Below are 22,650 nucleotides of genomic sequence, written 5' to 3'. Positions count from 1 at the left end.
GAAGATTGAAATCATATCAAGAATCTTCTCAGATCACAGTGACATAGAAATTAATTACAATAAAAACTCAAAAACATTCAAGCACATGGAGACCAAATAGCATGTTATTAAACAATTAACAGGTTAATTTCCAAAATATATAGAGGACCTGAATACACACTTCTCCAAACAGGACATACAAATGGCCAAGAGACATATGAAAAAATGCTCAATGTCACTAATCCTCAGAGAGATGCAAATTAAAATGACTATGAGGTAACACCTCACACCTGCCAGAATGGCTGCCATCAACAAATCATCAAACAACAGGCACTAGCAAGGATGTGGAGAGAAGCGCACTCTAGCACACTGCTGGTGGGAATGCAGACTGGTACAGCCACTATGGAAAACAACATGGTGTTTCCTCAAAAAATTAAAAATGCAACTGCCATTTGACCCAGTGATCCCACTTCTTGGAATATATCCTAAGAAGCCTGAAACACCAATCAGAAAGAAAATGCTATGTTCATAAGAGCACTATTTAACATGAGTATTTGAAACTGGAAATATTTAGACAACTAAAGCCACTCCGTGCTAATCTCACCTGGGTGTTCCAAAGTAACTCCATTATCTTTTTTTATAGTCTTAATTTTTTTTAACCCTACCAGAGAAAAAACTACATTGCTTTCAAATAATGCCTGTCTCTTCCAAATATTTTGACACAATTCTTCCAGGAACAGATATGGCTGTGTTCATTTCAAAGGATTACAGCACAGAGAAGCTGTAATGAAGATTGAATTGAAATACAAGGTCAAAAGCAAATTAAACATATCTTATAGAGAAGTCATTCCTTCATTAAAGCCCTTCATTGAAGACTAGTAATACTAATTAAAATATTGTTTTATTAATTTACAATTAATTATCCCTAATTAATTACAGAGTGGTATTTCTGTCAGTGTTTATAGAAGTACAAGACTATAAGGAGTCAAAACGGTCATTAGTTTATCCTGGTACAAAACAAGAATAACATTGGACAAAATGAAGACAATGGAGTTGTTCTGTAAAAACAATCTGTTTGGTAGACTGACTTCAGTAAACTGGGGAGTAAAATGAAACATATCATCTAAGATCGTTCCACATATATTACATTTCATTGTTCAAAATTCACAGATAATACCTGCAATATATTTATTCAAGCTTGTATAATGACTGGCTACATTTGAAGTAGTCCCTTCAGTTTGCTGTTTTTCCGCTCTGCTTAACCTTACAAAACCAGCCATCTGCCCAAATTATAACTGAAAGCAAGAATGAATCAGTGCAACGATATATGAAAAATAATAATTCTTAATAAAAGTTAAAACTAGATCAATAGTATCATCTTTATGTAAAAGTCACAGTGTGTTTGCTAGCTGAGCCGTTTTTATAAAGGAGTTCCTGGAATCCTATTTCAACCAATAGGACAGGCTTTTCCCATCCAATCAGAGCTGCAGCTATATCCCCCACCATCAGCTCCTTCAACAACCAATCAAAGTGGCTCCATTCTGGCCAATCAGGATAGTGCCTTTTGGACTAATCAAACTGTGAGGATTTGGAGTCTTATTTGCATGAGGACAGACGAGTGAGGGGCAGGGTGTCAGTCCATAATTCATCTCCCGTCTGGCTCTGAGAGTGCACTTTCCCTTCCCACTGAAGACTGTCTCCCTGGCTGAGCTGAAACACTTGAAGATTTCTTGCCAGAGTGGAGCACACCAGCACAGCGCAAAGCAGACAGGCACAGAGCAGGGCACAGCCGACCATGGAAAAACAAGGTCTAGCCAGAGGGGCCTGGCCTCAGGGCCACCTCACAGCCTTGCTGTATTCATAGCTGGACTGTATCACAGTTGAGATGTTTTGCACTTATTAAAGTTTCCTTCTTCACTGCATCCCAAATTGGGGATTCTTGTTGGCGTTGAATTGGCGCCAATGACCATTAATTGACACTTTCAATCTTCAGTATATCTTAATTATTTTAATAATATGGATTTCTTTGAGAGGAAGAGAGATCTTGGTAGGATTCTAATTAGTTTATGTCAGTGGTTCTCAAACACGAGCATGCAGCAGAATCATCGGAGGGCTTGTTAAAATGCGCTGCTGGACCGCCACCACTAGTTTCTCAGTAAGTCTGATTCTGTAGGTTTCCAGAGTGTGCATTTCTAATAAGTTCCCGGATGAAGTTGACACTGCCGGTTCAGAGACCATAGTTTGAGTGAGAACTGGTCTAAGTAATCGTCAGTAGCTAAAAATAACATACCAAAAAGCTTACTGGGTAGGTCCTCAGCGTTTGACAATTACAGTCTCAAGAACTGAATAAGTTTGATGCCTATTTTAAGAAAAGACTTTGAAGCTGGGAGTGGTTAATTTGCATTACTTGTCCAATGCCTCACAGTTAATAAATTGGTGGAGCCAGGATTAGAACCTAGGCAGCCTGTTTCCCAATCCCGGGCACTTATTCATTTTACTGGCAGGATAGCTATTGCTTTAAAAGGGTAAAAGTATACATTTATACTTCTGAAATAAGTATCCCAAAGTGCTTTGTATGTATATGTCTTAAGGTAGACAAAATAAAATCTTACTTTAAAATACACAGGAGTGGGCAAAAGTAGGTTTACAGATGCTCATATAGAAAATGATACAATGGCCATGGAGGAGGCCTGGAGCTCGGGGCTGCAGGCGCCCCAGGGCCATCGGCCGCCCGCCGTCCCCCACCCGCATCGGGGCTCCCCGCTGGCCGGGAGCTGCCAGCATAGGAAAAGCCTGGGGCTGCTCACCGCCAAGTTCGTGTTGTGTCGCTGCTGCTGGAGGCGCAGGACGGAGTGCTGGACCTCAAGGCGGCTGCAGACACTTTGGTCGTGCGGTAGAAAAGAAGGATTTATGACATCACCAACGTCTCGGAGAGGATCGACCTGATGGAGAAGGAGTAGAAAAACAGCATCCAGCGGAAAGGTGTGGGCGCTGGCCGCACACGAAAGAAGTCCTGAGAGACTGAGCGCCCTGAAGGCTGAGCTCGACCACCTGGACCTGAAGGAAAGGGGGCTCGATCAGCAGATGGACGACCCCGTCAGCAGCAGGTTTTCCTATGTGACTCACGAGGACATCTTCAGGCGCCTTCTGGTACGCAGCTGGAGGTCCCGATTCCAGAGATGGGTCAGAACAGAGAAGAAATACCAGATCAACCTGAAGAGCCATTCGGGCCCCATTCACATGCTGCTTATCAACAGAGTCCAGTTCGTCCCAGCCCGTGGTTTGTCCTGTCCCCCCACCAGACGACCTCACGCAGCCCTCCTCTCAGCCCTCAGCGCCCCTGACTCCGCATAAGCCCAGCCCAGCCCCTCGGAGCCCCTCGGAGCCCCCCCGGAGGAGCCTGGGCCCCCGGCACGCACCGGCCACAGCTCGGGCTTCAGGGTCTCCTACTGGAGATACCTTGATGCCTTGATGCCTCCTCTCTCCTGCGCTCTCACCCACCCCGCGGACGACTGCAGCTTTAACCTAGATGACAGCGAAGGCATGTGTGACCTGTTCGATGTCCAGATACTCAATTACTAGATGCCATGGGAACGTGGACTGTTATCTACCTCTAACTGTAATGCTGTAGACTTGCTAATCACTGAGCATTTATAACGAACACAACACCTGCTTAGTCTGAAGTCTTCTCCCTGATGCTTTTTCTCTGATGTCACAGAACTTCAACGTGAGAACCAAGGGCTCCGCTTGCCGCGGGGAAAAGTGATTTCACAGCCACCACACCCCCTCCAGTAACTGCATTCTGAGATTTCATCTTTTCTTCCGATTCCGACTCCTTCTGTTTTTCACTCTCAGGAGAGTTAAAAGTAGGTTTAAGGTCATCAAAACCAGAAACAGCCAAGGGCTCCTCTCTCATCTTTGCCCCACCTCGACTGCCCGCTGGGCTTCTGCTTCGAGAAGCTGTCCCTATGCGCGTGTGTCCACCCAGACTGCCCGTCACTGCCCCGGGACAGCTGAGGAAGTGCCTTCTGCCAGCACTTTAGGTTCCTCAGTGTGGTCGGTCCTGACTACTTCCCTAGGTCACAGGGAGGGCTGTGCGTGTAGTTTGTGTTTAAATGTGCCAGTGCCTGTATGAACAAGATTTTAAAAAATAAAATTGTATAAAACAAAACACAGAAAATAATACAAAAATTAATAATGATAATACAAGAACAAATTCTGTTTCCCATACTCCCAACTGTATATTTACTTTTGCCTACCCTGGTATAACCACATATGATACACAAAAACAAAAACAAAAAAACATTATTCTGAGATATCAAGATACTTAGGGGAAAAACATAAATTCCTTTCATCTGCTCCTTCCAGCTAAGTGGAAGGTCAACCAACCGGTTCCACTCCTATACAGAGAGCGTTTTCAGGACTCAAGCAGAGGAGATGCTGAAGATTAGGCAAGAGGACAGGAAGCTCTGGTGGTCAGATAACTCATTCAAACTGGTTAAAGTCCTGAGTGTGAATGCTGAAAGCCTGAACCTCATGCAATGGATAAATATTTATTAAGAGCCTCCTATATGCTAGCTAGGCAACTGGGCTCCGTAATACGGGAACCAAAAGAAAGCCAGTCCTGCTTTCAATGAGAGTAAGATGATAAAAATAATTCATTGAGCGCTCCACAAGCCAGGCACTCTTCTGAGTATAGTCATTTAACTCAATCGTCACAACAACTATATGAGGGAGATGATGATATTCCATATCTTAACTGTAGAATTAGTAACTAAAATAGTGATTTCTGGAAACATTTTATGCATGCCATGAAATGAACTGTAAATGGCATGGGGTGAGTAAAATCCTTGTCCTTTGATTTCATATTCTATTTAATGACCAAGCATGATTTTTGAACCACAAGCACATGTAGGAAAAGTTATCAAATTAGATTTTATTTTTCCCAAATAATTGGGTAACATATGTAGAAGACAGACCCTTTACTTATTTCTTAAGTATCCCTTATGCATGTTTTTATGTATTAAAAATGGTACCCTAATGCATTTTTTCCCCCGATCTGAAGTTGGTTACTTTTAAAAAAATCCTTACCAGAGGATATTTTTACATTTCTCTTCAGACAGAGTGGGAGGGAGAGAGAGAAACATCGATGTGAGAGAAACACATCAATTGGTTGCCACCTGCCACCGCAGACCCCTACTGGGGCTGGGGATGAACTGCAACTGAAGTACATGCCCTTCGCCAGAATCAAACCCTGGACTTTATGGTCCGCAGGTCGACGCTCTAACTGCTGAGCCAAACCAGCCAGGGCTGAAGTTGGTTACTTTTTAAATGACAAGGCCCAGAGGAGTTACAAAAGATAAAGCCACCTTTTCATCCAGTTTTAAAGAGTTGTTCATTGAAACAAATTTACCCAATAGGCAACCACCCAAGGAGGATCTCATTTAAATAAACTCTGAGTGCCCCATCACACGAATTTGCACACCGGGCAACATTTTATGAGTGAGGACAGCATGCTTTGACTCAAGAGAAACCATAATCTGTAGACCCTCAAAGTCCTGGCTCCCAATTTCTGCACAATTCCTTTCCCAAATTAGCTTTGATAAAAATTATGTCAGAGACTTAACCTGGACACAATCAATCAGAAGGGTCTGTGGGAGGAGCTAGGGCTTTATAGGAGGAGTTGAGGACTCTGTGTCATCTTCACAACCCTATAGGAAGAATAGTTTATACAGAATTCTATGGATGTAACAGACCCTCCCTTAACTTTCTCTTCCCTTCCTAAGTTTTTTCTCCATCTTGGTCCAGTCTGGTGTACGCATGGGGCTCACCATGTCTGCATGCATCAGATTGCAATTTTTTATTTTTCTCATATAAATTATTTTGATGTCAGAATAACTAGTTGATTCTGATTTCCAGTCAACAGCTTGTTCACTTAAAAATAATAAGTCAAAGTGAGAGGCAACAAGCATTTATTTGAGATCACAGAATTGCAATCAAGAACATAGAATTCAGGCAAAAACCCAAATTGTGTTCCAAATTCAGGGTGAAGGCAACAGTTTTTTATGAGAAAAGGAAAAGAAATAATTATATAAATGGAAGGAAGAACTTTCTATTGGTATTAACAGGCTGTTACTCTTTCGTTATACAGGCACACTTCATTTTATTGCACTTCAGTTTATTGTGCTTCACTGTTTTCATCAACATCAAAGCAAGACGCTACACCAGCAAAAAGATTATGGCTCGCTATATCTGTAATTACGGATGTTAAAGAATGTCCATAATCATCAGTCCTCTTGGGCAGGGTATTTGTTTTCCTGTTAGCTTTATGTACAGTTGTAAGACAGTGTTGCTTCACCCACTCCAAAGGTTATTTTGCCCAGTTAAAACATTGCAAGGGTTCTGGGAGCAAGACGTGCAAGCAGCTTATCTAGAATGGTTGCTCTGGCTCTACTTTAAAATGACTCCACTTATGTCAACTGTTCACAAGCTCTACCTATGAAAGCCAGGCTTGAAAATCCTGCAGTTGCCTCTAGTTTACTTCAGCCCAAATCTCCTATACAAAGAGCGTTAAATTATTACAAAGCCTATAAAGTAACTTGCACTGGGGAAAGAACTACATGTTGTCAACCCATGGCCAGTGCCAATTCAAATGCCAACAGGAATCCCCAATTTGCGGTGCGTTGAAGAAGGAAACTATTTTGTGCAAGCAGTTCAGCAGTTATACAGCGTGCCTGTGAAGACAGCACTGGGCAGTGGCAACATCACCTGAAAAATAACAGGGTGGGCAAGCTGCCTGGGGCCAGGTGCCCCCATGCCACACCAAGAAGCGGGGGTTGAAAAGTGCACCCCCTAGCAAGCCTGAGAGCTGGTTTATAGACCGAAGTACCCACCCCTGGTCCCTAACTGGTCAGAACTGAGCCAGCTCTTACTGGATGGGGAAAGCCTCATTCCTACTGGTTTCAATAGGATTCCAGAAACTGCTTTATAAGGGCTGGCTCAGCGAGCGGAAACAGTGCAGCCAGGCAGGGAGGCAGTTCAGTGCCCGGGCAGGCAGTTCAGCCCAGAGGCTTCTCTGCGAGTGCAGGTTGCATGAGAGGCCCCTGTGCAGAAACGGCTGCTAGGCTCTGCTTCTCCCTCGCACCCCTCACCCCTCACCCCTCACCCCCAGCCAGTTAGCCACCAGGAGCCCTTCTTAGTCCTCAGGCTTCACAACCTGAAACACAAAGGCACACAACATCCTTAACTTTTAGGCGAGTCGGGAAGAGCAAACGTTTGGGGCAGGATTGCCTGCAGGTGATCTAATGTCGCCCGGGTCTCCAACCCCGGCCACTCTCAGGCCTCGCGGTGGCCGCTGGCACTTCCCTGTGGCCGGGTAGTCTCTCCAGGCTCCGGGCGGCGGAGCTGCGGCCCCCGCCCCGCCCGAGGCGCTGCGGCCGGGGAGCTGCGGAGGGAGGGAAGGAGCCTAAACCCGCAGAGACTCGGCCGGGGCGCGACGCGGAGGAAGGGGCGGTGCTGCGACCCGGCTCCAGGAAGCGGCCCCCGTGCTCGGCCGCGATGAGCTCGGTGCCGAGCTCCCGGGACGCTGGCCCTGCAGGTAGGGGGTGCCTAGGGCGCGGGCTCCCCTGGCTTTGCTGCGCGGCCGGAGGCAGTTGGGGGTCCTGGAGGGGAGCGCTCGGGCCCGGTGGGGGCAGTGTAGCCCTTGGCCCCGCAAACAGCGCGGGGAGCTCGCCGCCCTCCTGGCGCTCGGGGCGGGCGGGCTCCTTTGTCCTCCCGGCGAGCTCCCGGGCGCCGGCCGCTCCCTCGTTCCAGGCCCCCCGCGCCTGGGCACGGACCGTTGGCTTTGGAGTGGAAGTTGGGTCTGGTTCTGTTTTCTCACTTCTAAGGAAAAGTTAAGGAAGTGGTTGCATGCAGTAATGGTGCGAGCCTGGCCGGCACCCCTGGCGTGCCCGGAAAGCTGGAGACAGCCAGGCTTGCGGGGGTGCAGCCCAGGACCGCGCTCCGGCACCGGAACCTGCCGCCGTGGGTGTGGGTTCAAACCACAGCCCTCTTCTCTGCAGAATAATCAACTGCTAACCGTGTGCTGTAGAACTTACTGATCAACTTACTGCTAAAGCTGAGGAATTCCGAGCCTGGCCAGTATATATATTATTTTTTTCTTTCTCTCTCTCTCTTTTTTTTTTTTTTTTTTTTTTTTGAGAGAGAGAGAAAAAAAAACAAACCCGGTTGTGAGAGGCTGCCTCCTGCACGCCCTTACCGGGGGTGAGCTCGAAACCCAGGCACGTGCCCTGACTGGGAATTGAACCGGATCTCAGTCCATGGGACCAAGCTCAATCCACTGAGCCACAGAGTCCAGGCCAGTTGTTTTGTGTGTGTGTGTGTGTGTGTGTTTTGTTTGTTTACGTTTGACGTGGTAGCAGGCCACTCAGAGACAGAGCGCCCTTCGGGCTTTTTATTCTCTGCTGCACCGAACAAACTTTGCCCCAGAGGCAAGTTTTAGGGAGTGGCCTTGCCCGGGGCGGCGCTAGGTCCTGCGGCCGTTTCCATTTTGGAACCAGTGGCGGGGGGTAGAAACCAGGGCAGGGGTCCAAGAGGCAGGATCCCTAGGCGGCGCACCTCCTCCATTCTTTGTATCACATTCCTCTTTCTAACTGCTCCCCCCGCACCCCTCTTCTCCAGTGTGGTTTAGGCTTACAGGGATTACTCACTATAGGATTACTTGTTAATAGGATGTATAAGAACATTTTCTTAGATACTGTAGTGTGACTAAAGGCTATGACAATAGATGAGGTCTGGAGAAATGAGCACTTTGTTTACAAAGGTAGAGCTGGTCTCTCTGGTGGCAGCGAGTTTAGCATGGTGACAGTGCAGACTGGAATTCCCAGGCCGACCTAACTTTCAGCTCCAACTCCACTGCACTTTCTCAGGCTTCAGGGGGCGTGGAGCCCAGTGAGAAAGCATCCAAAGTGCAAGGCCATCAGCAAGCAGAAACTAGCAGGATTATCTGGAGATCAAATTAAGGTGAGGAGAACAGAGGAGTGATTAGTTTTGTAAAAAGTACGCTAGTTTAAGGAAAGTTTTTAGAGCCCATTGTACTAACAATAACAGCAAAAATCCCACTTTTCAAAAATCCCACACTGAGAAGGCTTTATCTGTTAACTTTGAAAATGAATGTCATTTTAAACAGATTATCTTGAGCTACTTAAAACTAGCTGTCATTCCTAAAGCTATAGATCTTGACTAGCAGAGTGATGTTTGGAGACAACCCATAAGCACCTCTCAAATTACGCCTGCCTAGGAGGAACTGTAAAGCTCCTTCCTTAGCCCATGAAAAACAAACTTTAAAAACCCAATTGAATGCACATCTCCAGGGCTTTCACCTTCAAGAACTTGGTGACCTGCTGTTTGTCATAGCTTCTGCCAGGCGCACTTCAAGCTGCCTTTAGGTAGAGCGCTGGCGTCGTAGGAAGGATCCCAGTAGAGTAGTGTATGGAGTAGAAAATACAGACTAGGAAATATCTCCCACAGAAGGGTGTGTATGGAATAGGAACTATCCAGGTAGACTGGGTGTGGAGTAGGACGTGTTTCAGGAGAACAGTGTGTGGAGGAGGAAGGAAACCTTGGGAGATGGGGAGAATACCTTAGTCTGCGTTGACTCCCAGGCTTTGGTGTGAATAAAAATTACCTTGTTAAAAATGAAGATTGTCACCTCTCCCAGGATTCTCATTTTGTACATCTGGGTTAGGATCCAGGAATCTGCACTTTATCACCCAGGCCAGGGATTGAGGCAAAAGGCAGAGAAACGCTGATTTAGGGGCTGTGGGGTAGGAGGACTCCTTAGTGGGGTCTTGGCTGGCTCCGAATGCTGGGAATTCCAGGAGGAATGGACTGAGTGTGACTGGCGAAGGACACGAGTTGGATTCTCCATCTCACCTTCAACCCTAGGGTGGATTTTATCAGTGAGGAGACCAGAGAGAACAAGCAGGTGTCAGGGAGAGTCTCTAAGGAGAGGGAGGAACACGACCCTCTTGGCTAGGGGCTAGGAGGTGATGGGTAGGAGCCCATACTTTAGGGTCTGTCCTTCTTCCTCAGAGACCACATCTGAGAGTGCATCCTGCTGTGCTCTTGGTCTTTTTGTTTATTCATTACTTTCTCTTTCCCCTCTAAGCTGTTAAGTTTATCAGATAAAAACAAACTCATGGATATATGGGGCCTTATTGTAGAAGATGCTAGACTCACTGTGCTGCCCAATACAGAAACCACCGCTATATGTGGTTATTTCAATCGAAATTAGTTGACAGTAAATAAAATAAAAAATTGAGTTTCTCAGTTGCAATAGCTCCATTTCAGGTGCTCAAGAGCCGCATGTGGCCCGTGGCTACTACATGGGACAGCACAGGAATACACCTTCCTGATGGCAGATAGGCCTGGGTTGCACAGCACTGTTCTAGGAAATGGGACAGATTCACTCTGATTGCAGGTTGGGAGCAGAGGGTCCCCATACAGGTGCGGATATACCATTCAGGAGATCCAGAATCTGAGCCTTTGCTCTGCCCCTGCCCTTCCTCCACCCGAACTCCCATTTCTTCCCGTATTAACCACACAGTGTGTTTCAGTTCTCCTTAATGACTTCATTTCTTCTCTGTTTTAAATAACATTTACAGAAACGTTTTCTGTAAAACAAAGCAATTTCAGGCCCTGGCCAGGTACTCAGTTGGTGGGAGAGTCCTCCCAATATGCCAAGGTTGTGAGTTAGATCCCCAGTTAGGGCACCTACAAGAATCAACCAATGAATGCATATGCATTATATTTTCTCCATTTCTCTGAATGATATTCTTTGCTATTTTGCTGGTAAGAGTTGGGGGTGAAAAAAATTAAGGTATTCATTTATAGTTTGTTTGTTGTTATTAAGCAGTTTCTCTTCCTTTTTTCCTTACTTTTCATATGCCAGAACAGAAGTCTTAGTGCGTGGGAGTCAAGGGCATCCAGATGGGAGGTCCTGCTGTTTCATTACCATAAGTCAGAAAGTAAATTAACACAAATCAACTTTTTTTTTTAATAGGTGAGGAACAAAACATGACAGAAACAGATGCCTTCTATCGTAGGTAAAAATATGCTCTTCCAATAAAGGTATTTTCCTTTGGTGGTGGTCGTCAACAGACTAAAAATCAAAGCAAGAAAGTAAAAAGCTGGTCTCTGGTCTCCTGGGACCTGACACGGGAAAGATTTAAGAGACAGGAAAGGAGAGGTAAAGGCATCGATGAGAGAGAGGGCATTAAATGGCCGCCTCGTGCGTGCCCCGCACTGGGGATCGGGCCCATGACCTGAGCATGTGCCCTGACCGGGAATCGAACCAGCAACCTCTTGATGCCTGGGTCGATTCTCGACCACTGAGCCACACTGGCCAGACCTGGTGTCAAAGCACAGAGAGTATGGGGGTAATTAAACCACAACCACTGCTGTCGGTTTAGGAAACACCTTCTTTTGGGAATCATACGAGATATTTATTAAAGATTTATCCACAATCACCGTGCTTTTCCTGGGAAGCTCCCAGCCAACAATTGAACATAATGGAAGTAGTAAGGTCTGGCCATTTCTGCCCACTGTGGGGTTCCTTGAATGGGTGGGAATCTTTGCTCCAGAGCTCTGTGTTGGGTTGGTTGAAGCTTTGTCAGATCTGCATCATAATTTGAAGCTCTCTCTGCCCCAAACTGCTTTCTTCCCAAGCATCACCCACCAATAAACCTCTTGCATTCCTCAAAAAAATAAAATAAAAAGCAAGACAGTGATCTGTGAGCTGGAAGGCAGAACTGAGTGTGTCAGGTTTTCACATTTGGAGAGTTAATTTGTAGATATACAGGTTAGTTCCTGTCTCTAGTTGTGAAAGGACTTAGAGTGATGTTCAGAATATTTAAGAGTTGTTATGGGCCCTGGCCGGTTTGGCTCAGCGGTTTGAGCGATGGCCTGCGGTCCGGAGAGACCCGGGTTCGGTTTCCGCTAAGGGCGCGTACCTCGGTTGCAGTTTGTCCCCGGCCCTGGTCGGTCGTGCGGGTGGCAGCCACTCGATGTGTCCCTTTCACGTCGATGTTTCTCTCTCTCTCTCTGTTCCTCTCTCTTCCCCCCACTCTACCTGAACAAAAAAAAAAAGAGTTGTTATGGGATGGGCCCTGGGCACGGGCCTCGGTTGATGGATCCTGGAGACCTGGGGGAGAGAGACCCGTGTAGAGGGATTGCGGGTGGGCACTCAGGATGGCCGCTCTTACCAGCTGGTACAGAATCATTGCAGGCCTGCCCTTACTAGCGTGGCGGAGGCTTTCCCGGTACAAGCCAGGGGCATGCTGGCCCGGCAGGGGAGGAGGAAGGAGGAAGCAGCAGACCTCTGTCTACCCTACACACGGACCTTAGGCTTAGAGGAGCTCATTATTTAATATGACTTAAAATGATTTTTTAATTTTCTTTAACAGCGAAATGTTTGATCCAGGAGAAAAGTACAAAATGGACCACAAGAAGAGAGGACTTGCTTTAATCTTCAATCATGAGAGGTTCTTCTGGCACTTAACCCTGCCAGAAAGGCGAGGCACCAACGCAGACAGAGACAACCTCACGCGCAGGTAGTAGTTTTATCTGCATGTCAAAGTGATAAGATATTTAAGTGATAACTACTTATGGAAACTTGTCGGCACTGAAGAAATAACAGAGTAAGAGTATTGGAGGATGAGGCTCAGTTGGGCACAGCTTCCCCTTAGGAACCTGCCTGAGTTTTCTTACCCTGTTCTATTACATGTTAACAGGCAATGCAAATATACAGTTGACTCTTGAAAACTCAGATGGTTAGGAGTGCTGATCTCCTGCACAGTCAGAAATCCACGAACTTTTGAAACTCCTCTAAAACTAAGTTTTCTCTCAGTATCCACAGGGGACTGGTTGTATGACCCCTGTGGATACCAAAATTTATGGATGCTCAAGTCCCTTGCATAAAATGGCATAGATTAGTGTATATAGTCTGCCCTCAGTATCCATGGACTCCCAGCTGTGGATTGAAAACAGTACAGGTATTTACTGAAAAAAATCTGTGTACAAGTGGACACTTGCAGTTCAAACCCTATTGTTCACGGGTCACCTGTATTTGTACAGTAGACATGATGTTCTAACTTGAATGAGTCATCATTACTAGTAAATCCTTTCCTGTTGTGGGTGATCCGGGAAAATCTTCATTGTCATATTTGATTTTTCTCTCCCTCTAAAGAAAGGACAACTTATGTGTCATAAAAGGTATATAAATTCCTCAAATAAGTAGGGTATGTGACAACTTTGAATTGCTCATAAGCTAATACCCAGTTTAATCTGTCACCAGGTTTTCAGAGCTAGGATTTGAAGTGAAATGCTTTAATGATCTTAAAGCAGAAGAACTTCTGCTCAAAATTCACGAGGGTACGTAGTTTCCCTATTCACCTTCCTCTGACGGGATTGAGTACCTGAAATACCCTATCTGTAAGGACAGGTCCAAATGACTGTGTTGTAAAAAGTCTTACCAATTAATTTGACATGGATTATAGGTTTTTGGTTGTGCCTCTCTGGTGATGTTACCCACCAGATTTAGAGACCCCCACAAAGCATTATGCCTCCAAAGTTTATATTCAGCGCACCACTAGTTGCAGTCTGTTATTCTGGAAAGACCTTTTCATTTGGCATTTAAAAGTTGAAAATGCAAGCACTATAGGTGTTAGGCAGTGATATATATATATTTTTTATCTTCACCCAAGGACACTTTTTCAATTTTTGTTAAGTTAGAGTGGGAGAGGGAGAGAGAGGAAGAGAGAAAGAGAAGCATGACATGAAAGGAACACATCGAGTGGCTGCCTCCTGCACGACCCGACCAGGGCCGGGGACCACAAATTGCAACCGAGGTACGTGCCCCTGACCAGCATCAAACGCGACTCATTGGTCTGTGGGCTGACGCTCTAACCACTGAGTCAAACCGGCAGGGGCTGTTTTTTTTGTTGTTTTTTTTTTAAACTCCTTCCATACCCAAAGTTTTGTGTGTTTTTTTTATCCTCACCTGAGGACATTCTTCCATTTTTTGTTCAGATAGAGTGGGAGGAGGAGAGAGAGAGGGAAACATCGACATGAAAGGGACACATCGAGTGGCTGCGACCTGCACAACCCAACCAGGGCCAGGGACAAACTGCAACCAACGTACATGCCCTTAGCAGGAACCGAACCTGGGTCTCTGAACCGCAGGCCGACGCTCTAACCGCTGAGCCAAACTGGCCAGGGCCCCAAAGTTTTAACTAACTTCAAAAGACTGGTGATTTGCATAGTCTCTCTTAATTTCCATATCACTTTGCATTAGTTATTTTAACAATTTATATTTATCATAATAATCACTGCATGTCATGGATTTTCAAGTCATTTGCCAATGGACTATTATAATATTTATATAATTTCAACTTTCTGCAGAACTATTTTTTTTTTTAGGTATAATTGATATATAACATTATATTAGTTTCAGGTGTACAACGTAATGAGTTGATATACGTGTACATTGTGGAATGTTTAGTTACCATCCTTTACTATACATAGTTACCAAAAAATTTTTTTCTTGAGATGAGGACTTTTTTCCTAAAAAACTTTATCTTGAGAGAGGATTTACTCTCTTAGCAACTTTCAAATATGCAATGCAGTATTATTAGCTACAGTTGCCATGCTGTACATATCCCATGATTTATTTAATATCTGGAAGTTTACACCTTTTGAACCTCATCACCCATTTTGCCCACTTCCCATCACTCCTGTCCCCTCTGGCAACCACCAGTCTGTTCATGTCTGTGAGTCTGGTTGTTGGTTTGTTTGATTAGTTTTTTTTTTTTTTTTAGATTTGAAATATAAGTGAGATGGTATGGAATTTGTCTGTCTCTGACTCATTTCACTTAGTGTAGTACCTCTAGGTCCATCCATTTGTCACAATGACAAGAGCTCATTCTTTTTTATGACTGAATAATGGCCCACTGCATATATACCACAATTTCTTTAACCATTCATTCACTGATGGACACAGGATATTTACATGTCTAAGCTGTAAGTTATGCTATATGAACATGGGGATGCGTATATTTTTTCAAGTTTGTGCTCTCATTTTCTTTGGACAAATACGTACCCCAGTGTGGAATGGGCTGGATCACATGGCACTTCTATTTTTAATTTTTTGAGGAACCTCCACACCAGGGCTGTTCTTTAATCTGTATATCATTGTATTATTTTATTTTTTATTTTTAATGTTAACTGGCTGCTTACCAGGTTTCCGCATTACTTGTTTGTACGCTTTGGAGGACATCAGTCTCATGTCTTAATACTCTTTGGGAAGCTTAGTGCTGCAGACATACATTAGCGGTGCAGCAGCACATAGTGAATTAAGTAGTAGTTTCTGGGTCTCTCCAGTTGCTCTAATAAGCATTTTGCTGATTCAAACTTTTATTGCCGTAATTTCTTAGATATTTAAGGGGGTTCCCCATAATACCCCTTTATGTTTTACATGTCATTGTTCTGTTTTAGAAAAATTGATGAAGTCTGTTCACACTCTATTACTTTGAACTTGAATCATTTTGATTTTTCAAAATCAAATACAGTAAGGTAAAAATTATTTGATTAAAATGAAAATAAGTATGTTTCATTACAGACCTTTTACACTTGTTATAAGAATAACAAGTTTTCTCCATCCCTCAACCATATGTATATAACTTTATTCTGTTATAAGTAAATTGAATTTTAATATGTAGATAATAAGCATTTTATGAACTTTTGGGGGCTCTTCTAGCATCAACCTCCAGCCATGTGGATGCCGATTGCTTTTTATGTGTTTTCCTGAGTCATGGTGAAGGCAATCACATTTATGCATATGATGCAAAAATTGAAATTCAGACATTGACTGGCTTGTTCAAAGGAGACAGGTGTCGGAGCCTGGTGGGAAAACCCAAGATATTTATCATTCAGGTAAGACTGATGATGTTACAATCTTAATAATAAAGCCCAGGGTCTATACCTGTGATTATTAAGAACTGAGGCCAATTTTAAAAGTAACTTTCTCCAGTACTGGAAAGACCCTTTTTGAATTCCAGCCAGAGTTGCAGTTTGAATTATTGGTAGTAATTCTTTCTTAACTTAAGGAATAAATAAAGATTCTCAGTGTCTTTATTACTTGGATTGATATTTGAAATGACTCTAAAGAGCCAATGTGCCACTTTATGGCCCAGCCTGGTGTCGAGGTAGAGCCGCCAGAGGAAGTACCTGCTGCCTAGAGGGGGAAGAGCAAGGCGGCCTGCTCAGACTGGTTGGGTTCTCTGGGAGCTGGGGAGCACGGACGCCAGTGGGGAGGTGCAGGCATGAAGACTCGTTTGCTTCATCCTTTCACCCTCTCCCTTACACCAAGATGCTCTTTCTCCCCTGCCAAATATTCGGATAAAAATATTTGTAGGCCTGAAGAACATCATCTGGTATATCAATAAGAATTTTTTTCCTTTATTGATTTTAGAGAGAGAGGCAGGGAGAGGGAGAGATAGAAACATTGATGAGAGAGAACATCAATTGGCTGTCTCCTGCATGCCCCCCACTGGGGATCAGGCCCACAACCTGGGCATGTGCCCTGAGTGGGAATTGAACTGGTGACCTCTTGGTGCATGGGTCAGTGCTCAACCACTGAGCCACACCGGCCTCCAGGCTTATGTTCCTTTTACAGCTTATGATTGTTTAACCATTTCATAATTGATGGATGCGTTTATAATACTGAAACAATCTGTTAGGTCGCTGTATTAAGTTTGCTGGAGCTGCCAGAACAAAGTACACAGACTGGGTAGCTTAAACAACAGAAATGTATCTATTTTCCCACAAGTTCTGGACAAGTCTGAGATCAAGGTGTTAACAAGGTTGATCTCTCCTTAGACCTCTCCTTGGCTTGCAGATGACACTCATCCCTCTACCCTCTCGTGGGCTCTGTGTCTGTCCTAATCTCTTCTTATAAGGACACCTGTCATGGTGGATTAGGGGCCACCCATATGACCTCATTTTACCTTAATTGAAAGACCACGTCTCCAACTACACTCACATTTGAGGTACTGGGGATTAGGACTTAATCATATAAATTTTGGAGGGGGTCAGGGGACAACACTGAACCTATAATAGTTGTCTAAGTGTAGAAATTAATGTTAGCTTTTGTGTGAGTCAGCATCAGTGGTTAAGAATTTGAGATCTCACTTTCAAATAGGAGTAAAAGGAAGAAGGCACATTAATAGCTGTCTTCTGAGGTCAAGTACTGTCATTTTGATCTTTAACAGTTTATAGTAGGTAGTAGGCAAGCAAAACCCAATCTGGGAACATATTCTCTGATTCAATATAAACATTCAGGCAAATACTATAGCTTTTAAAAGAAAGGGTGACTTTGGTGCTATGTATGGAATTGTTTATGAGGAATTTTTTAAACCACAGAAGCTTTCTCCTCCATAGCTTTCAATCAACAGACTATACTGTATGGTCGAGGATGCCAGTATTTTTAAAACATTAAAAGAAAATGTACGTAGGGAAGAAAACTGTCAGCTTAAGCCTGCTGTAAACCTGCATGCTTTGGTTGTGAAGTACCTATAAGGTGGCTTCTGTTAATGTTAACATGAAGGTGCACTGAATTACACATCCGCTGTAAACATAGCATTGGGAAGAAAAGGGTAGGTAAGTAAAGGAGGTGGTTTTCTCCTTCGTGTCTCGTAGGCGTGCCGAGGAAACCAGCATGACGTGCCTGTCATTCCTTTGGATGTAGTGGACCATAAGACAGGCGAGCTGGATGCCAACGTCACCCAGGTGGATGCGGCCTCAGTCTACACGCTGCCTGCTGGAGCCGACTTCCTCATGTGTTACTCTGTTGCAGAAGGTGCGTGGCTGTTTAATACAAACACAGAATTGGCTGTCTTGGCTAAGTTCCTGTAAGTCTCACCTTAGCTTGACTTGGATCGGGTATTTCTTTTGGGACCCAGTGGTTTGGTCCTGAAGCTCACAGGCTCAGAATGGATTTCTTTGATCTTGTAGCACAGTGATACATGAAAATGTAAAAATACCTTATAGAAAAATCATGCCTGAGAACTGCAATCTAAAGCTACTGGTCTAATTGTATTGGATGTTAGCAGCCTACTAGGAATTACTGATGGCGATAGTGTCATTGTGGTCATATTCATGGGAAGCTTTGTTGAAAAATACTTGATGATGATTGTTCTTTTCAGTAAATAATTTTATGATTTTCTTCTTCCATATCTCGTCTCATCGCCTAGCTACTACTATTTTGGAAACTTTTAGGTAATTAGATAGAATTAAACCCATTTTTGTAGAACTGTGTAGAATTAATCCCTTTCCCACATGAGAATAGTCAACAGAGAAGAATGTAAAAAACTGTATCACGGACACATCTTAGTCTTCTCCAAGGCTTTTTGAGAATTAATGCTTCTGTAATTATACAGATGTTTTTAGTCACAGTAACTGAAAGCCAGAAAACTCCAGGGTCCTTTTTCTCCTCTCTTTTAGGTTATTATTCTCATCGGGAAACACTGAATGGCTCGTGGTACATTCAAGATTTGTGTGAGATGCTGAGAAAATTTGGCTCCTCCTTAGAGTTCACAGAACTGCTCACCCTGGTGAACAGGAAAGTTTCTCAGCGCCGAGTGGACGTCTGCAAAGACCTAAGTGCGATTGGAAAGAAGCAGGTCCCCTGCTTTGCCTCCATGCTAACTAAAAAGCTGCATTTCCTTCCAAAATCTAAGTAACACTATTTTGTTTTATGTATTTGTATTCAACATTGATTTCCCTTTTTATATAAATAAGTATCGCTAGATTGAAGATTATGGTACAGCAATTTAAAATGTTTTATGGTTTAATGAGAGAACTTAAAAAAAATTAGTTTGCCTGGCCTGGCCGGTGTGGCTCAGTGGCTGAGTGTCAACCCATGCACAGAGGTCGCCGGTTCATTCCTGGTCAGGGTACATGTCCAGGTTGTGGGCCTAATCAGTAGTGGGGGGCATGCAGGAGGTGGCCAATCGATGTTCTCTCTCATTGATATTTCTATCTCTCTCCCCTTCTCCCTTAAAAAAAAAAAAAAAATCAATAAAGAAAAAAAAAATTTCATATTGGACATGGTGAAAGGGTTTAATAGATGTAGAAACTTAATCCTCAGGGAATTACTATAAATAAAAATCCACAAATATTTGTAATACTTGACTTTTGTAAGTTGCAAGGTTAATATCTGGCTGATTTAACTTGTATTTTGTGAAATTTTAATAAAAGTTTATAATATTTTTAAAGGTTTCTGAAACCCAAGAATTAGTTTTCCCTAAATACACATTTATCAAACTTTTCTAATTCACATTTTTTATTCATTTATGTAACCTATAGGCTTGTTTAGTTGGTCATCTAAATTCATCTACACATGAATTATTACTTTTTGCATGACTTTAACTCTCACTCAAAATAATCAGCCTTTAAGAACTATTACATGGCATTCTGAGGAGGAAATATGAACAGTTAATTCATTCTTAGTCAGTATAGGCTAAACACTTGCAAAATTTGATTGTCAGTACATTCCATGTTAAGTTACTATTCATCCAGCAGTCAGTCATTCCATGTTCCTTTTAAGGTTCAAGTCTTCCTCATATGATGTATAAAACTTGAGTTATATTGTTTCGTTAATAACCTGCCAGAAGCTGAGATGGTTAAATGTTTGGGCTTTTGGGAACTGAAGCTTACGAGTTGCAGTTCAAAGAGGGCCAAGTGTGCTGTGGTTAGTGGGTTAGCGAGACATTCGTGCCTTTTTTGTGGTCGCGATGGGGGCTTTGTTGCCAGCTGAACATTTTACTTTCCTTTAACTTCTGACCACAGGTTAGTCGTTGCCATGTCTCTACTTTCAAGAGCCACAAAAACGCTCCCATGTTCAGTTTATGAACATTGGCCTGGCCTTGGAGGCAAAAGTTCTACAATTCTGGTCACCTAAAATAAATGAGCTGGTGTTGTTAAAAAGCTCTTAAAAATTTTTTTTCGCCTTGAATCTGATCAGTCAAAGGGTTTATTTGAATAAAATCCTCTTGTTCAGATGCAGTGACCTGGGTTTCTACAAATATAGGCGCCAGTATGCCATCAAATCTGAGGCTGTGGAAGCAACCAGGACACAACTGAATCCTGTATAAAACAGCTGTCCCTAGAATAAGACCATCCTTTCTAAGTAAAATTAACATGTAATGGGTTTGGATTCCTTTAATTTTGATTTCAATTCATTTGGACTTACAGCTTGGAACATGAGTAGAAGGATCATATGCTATTTGTTTTTAAATAACTGATCTATAAAGTTTTAACATAAATGACATGTGCCGTTTGGAGAAACTATATTTTAAGTCCTAAACAGGCTGGAGTGTCCTGCCTATTACCACTGAGCTTTTGTCCCCTCAGTACTCAGAAGTCAGTGCCATAAAGTACAATGTGACATACACAGCTTTTTCTCTGAAGAGTAAGAATGAATATTTTCATGTTTAGTTGCAAAGTGGGAAGTGACAAATCAAAGGAAGCTATTTTTACTAAAAATTCATTTTTCACATGACATTTTCTGAAGCCCTAAAAACATAGAAGTATTTTTTGATACTTGTGTAGTTTAGGGGTCAGCAAACTTTTTCCATAGAGCCAGAGAGTAAATATATTAAGGTTGGCAGACTACATCGTCTTACTGTAACCAGTCAACTCTGCTGCTGTTGTGCGAAAACAGCCATGGTCAATATATAAATGAACATAATTATATAAATGGTCAATATATAAATGAACATAATTATGTTTCAATAGAACTTTATTTACAAAAATAGGCATAGGTAATAGTTTGCCAGCTCCTGCTTTAATTCACCCCATCTTCCAAGATTTTCCTTTAGACTGTGAAGAATTCAGAAGCTATCCTTTCCACATAAAAATTCAACAGTGCTATCTATACATGAAAATGCCATAGGTCTTTTCCCTGTATTTCTTGTGACCCAGTATGGGCCAGGTATTCTTGGCACTGGGACAGGTGCATCGGTAAACAAACACTCTCTGTTCTGGAACTTATTAGGTGTGACATTTGAAGGGTATCTGCCTTGGGTTTGGCATGTTCAAAGTAGTTTGGTTCACTTAATTCTCATTCAAGTCAATGGTATTAAACTTATTTTGATGAGAGATCAGGCTAATTGCCTAGTATCTCCAGCTAGTAAGTGGTAGAACCTACCTGACCCCAAAGCCACACACTTTCTATCCTACAGTGGATTTACTTTGATGCTTTCCATTTTAAATTCAGAATCCCACCTCAATTTTCTAACCCCATCCTCCCAGTTCAACCTTGTTTCAAGAAATCAACTTCTTTTCATTGTATGTGCTCGGTTTTGGTTAGAGAAGTATCCCACCAAAACACAGCCAAGGCCAATTTCTGGACTCTTCCCACCACTTATTATAGTTTCCCTGACTGAGAAGCCCTCCTTCTTCCCAAATTCCACCCAAAGATGAGGCCTGCTCTGTCTGGTGTGGCTCAGTTGGTTGGGTGTGGTCCTGTGCACCAAATGCTGGTACAATTCCCAGTCAGGGCACTTGCCTGGGTTGCAGGCTTAATCCCCAGTAGGGGGCGTGCAGGAGGCAGCTGATGGATGGTCCACTCTCACATTAATGTTTCGCCTGCTCCCTTCCTCTAAAAGTCTTATAAAAAAAAAAATAAGACACCTACCTTTTCAAACTGATTTCTCTTCACTTTTATTTATATGACGGTCTTGTCTCTTCCTGGGAATAGAGTTCCTTAGAGGCAGGACATGTCCTAAGGGCTTGTTGCAATACTGTGATTATAAAATATTTGGTCTTCATCCTCACAGCTCCTAGAACCCCTGGAATTTCCTAAGTGTAGACCGTGATAAAGGTGTTCTGTTGGGTTAAGAGATGACCTTTGGACCTCACCCAAGGGTGGCGGTTGGTTGCCAAAAGAGCCTCCATAAAAACCCAGAGGACAAGCAGTTGGCCTTTTATGGAGGGCGCTTTTGAACCAGAAAGCATCCATGTGCTGTCACCAGAAAAGGCCTGGAGCGGTCTGCCTCAGGCTGGCCAGTAGCGTGTGGGTTCTTGACTTTGTGCAGCAAAGATTTCACAATTCAAGTCCCGGTGACTTTCAGGGACTGTTTAATAAAGCTGAACTTTGCCCTGGCCGGTTTGACTCAGTGGTTAGAGCCTCAGCCTGCGGTCCAGAGAGACCCGGGTTTGGTTCCCACTAAGGGCACGTACCTTGGTTGCACTTTGTCCCTGGCTCTTGTTGGGGTCATGTGGGTCGCAACCAGTCCATTTCTCTCTCTCTCCCCCCCCCCCCGCCCCCTCTCGCTCTATCTGAAGATGAATGCAAAAATGTCCTCAGGTGAGGATAAAAAGAAATCATAAAGCTGAACTTTGACAACCCACTGAATCTTGAGGCCGCAGAGCACCGCCTGAGGGACAAGGACTTCAGGGGTGACCTGGAAGACTGCATTAAGCGGTAGGCCGGTTGATAGGTGGGGAGACTGCGCCGGGCCTGCGCTCCAGGGTCAGCTCCAGCTCCGGGGCCTCCGCCCCAAGTCCTGCTCCCTCAGCCCCACTGTCTCTGCCTGGTCCCTTGACATGTCC

At 43.7% G+C, this 22,650-nt stretch overlaps 1 protein-coding gene and 1 pseudogene across 2 annotated transcripts; both read left to right on the top strand.

Annotated features, from left to right (window-relative positions):
* Positions 1-2,652: 2,652 nt before the first annotated feature.
* LOC118630898 lies at positions 2,653-3,561 on the top strand (annotated as a pseudogene).
* A 3,955-nt stretch (positions 3,562-7,516) lies between these two features.
* CASP6 (caspase 6) lies at positions 7,517-18,910 on the top strand. 2 transcript variants are annotated; one of them, XM_036272000.1, is made up of 7 exons: positions 7,517-7,576; positions 11,042-11,084; positions 12,444-12,590; positions 13,334-13,410; positions 15,794-15,969; positions 17,734-17,893; positions 18,538-18,910. In XM_036272000.1, the coding sequence occupies exons 1-7, from the start codon at positions 7,537-7,539 to the stop codon at positions 18,774-18,776; spliced, it is 882 nt and encodes a 293-aa protein (XP_036127893.1). In that variant the 5' UTR covers positions 7,517-7,536; the 3' UTR covers positions 18,777-18,910. The 2 variants fall into 2 exon arrangements, with proteins under 2 accessions (XP_036127893.1, XP_036127897.1); XM_036272004.1 differs by lacking the exon at positions 11,042-11,084 and having other exon boundaries at positions 7,527-7,576.
* Positions 18,911-22,650: the final 3,740 nt, after the last annotated feature.

Source organism: Molossus molossus, unplaced genomic scaffold (assembly GCF_014108415.1).
Source record: "Molossus molossus isolate mMolMol1 unplaced genomic scaffold, mMolMol1.p scaffold_m16_p_1, whole genome shotgun sequence".
Classification (NCBI taxonomy): domain Eukaryota; kingdom Metazoa; phylum Chordata; class Mammalia; order Chiroptera; family Molossidae; genus Molossus; species Molossus molossus.
This window is presented reverse-complemented; position numbering and strand designations above follow the sequence as displayed.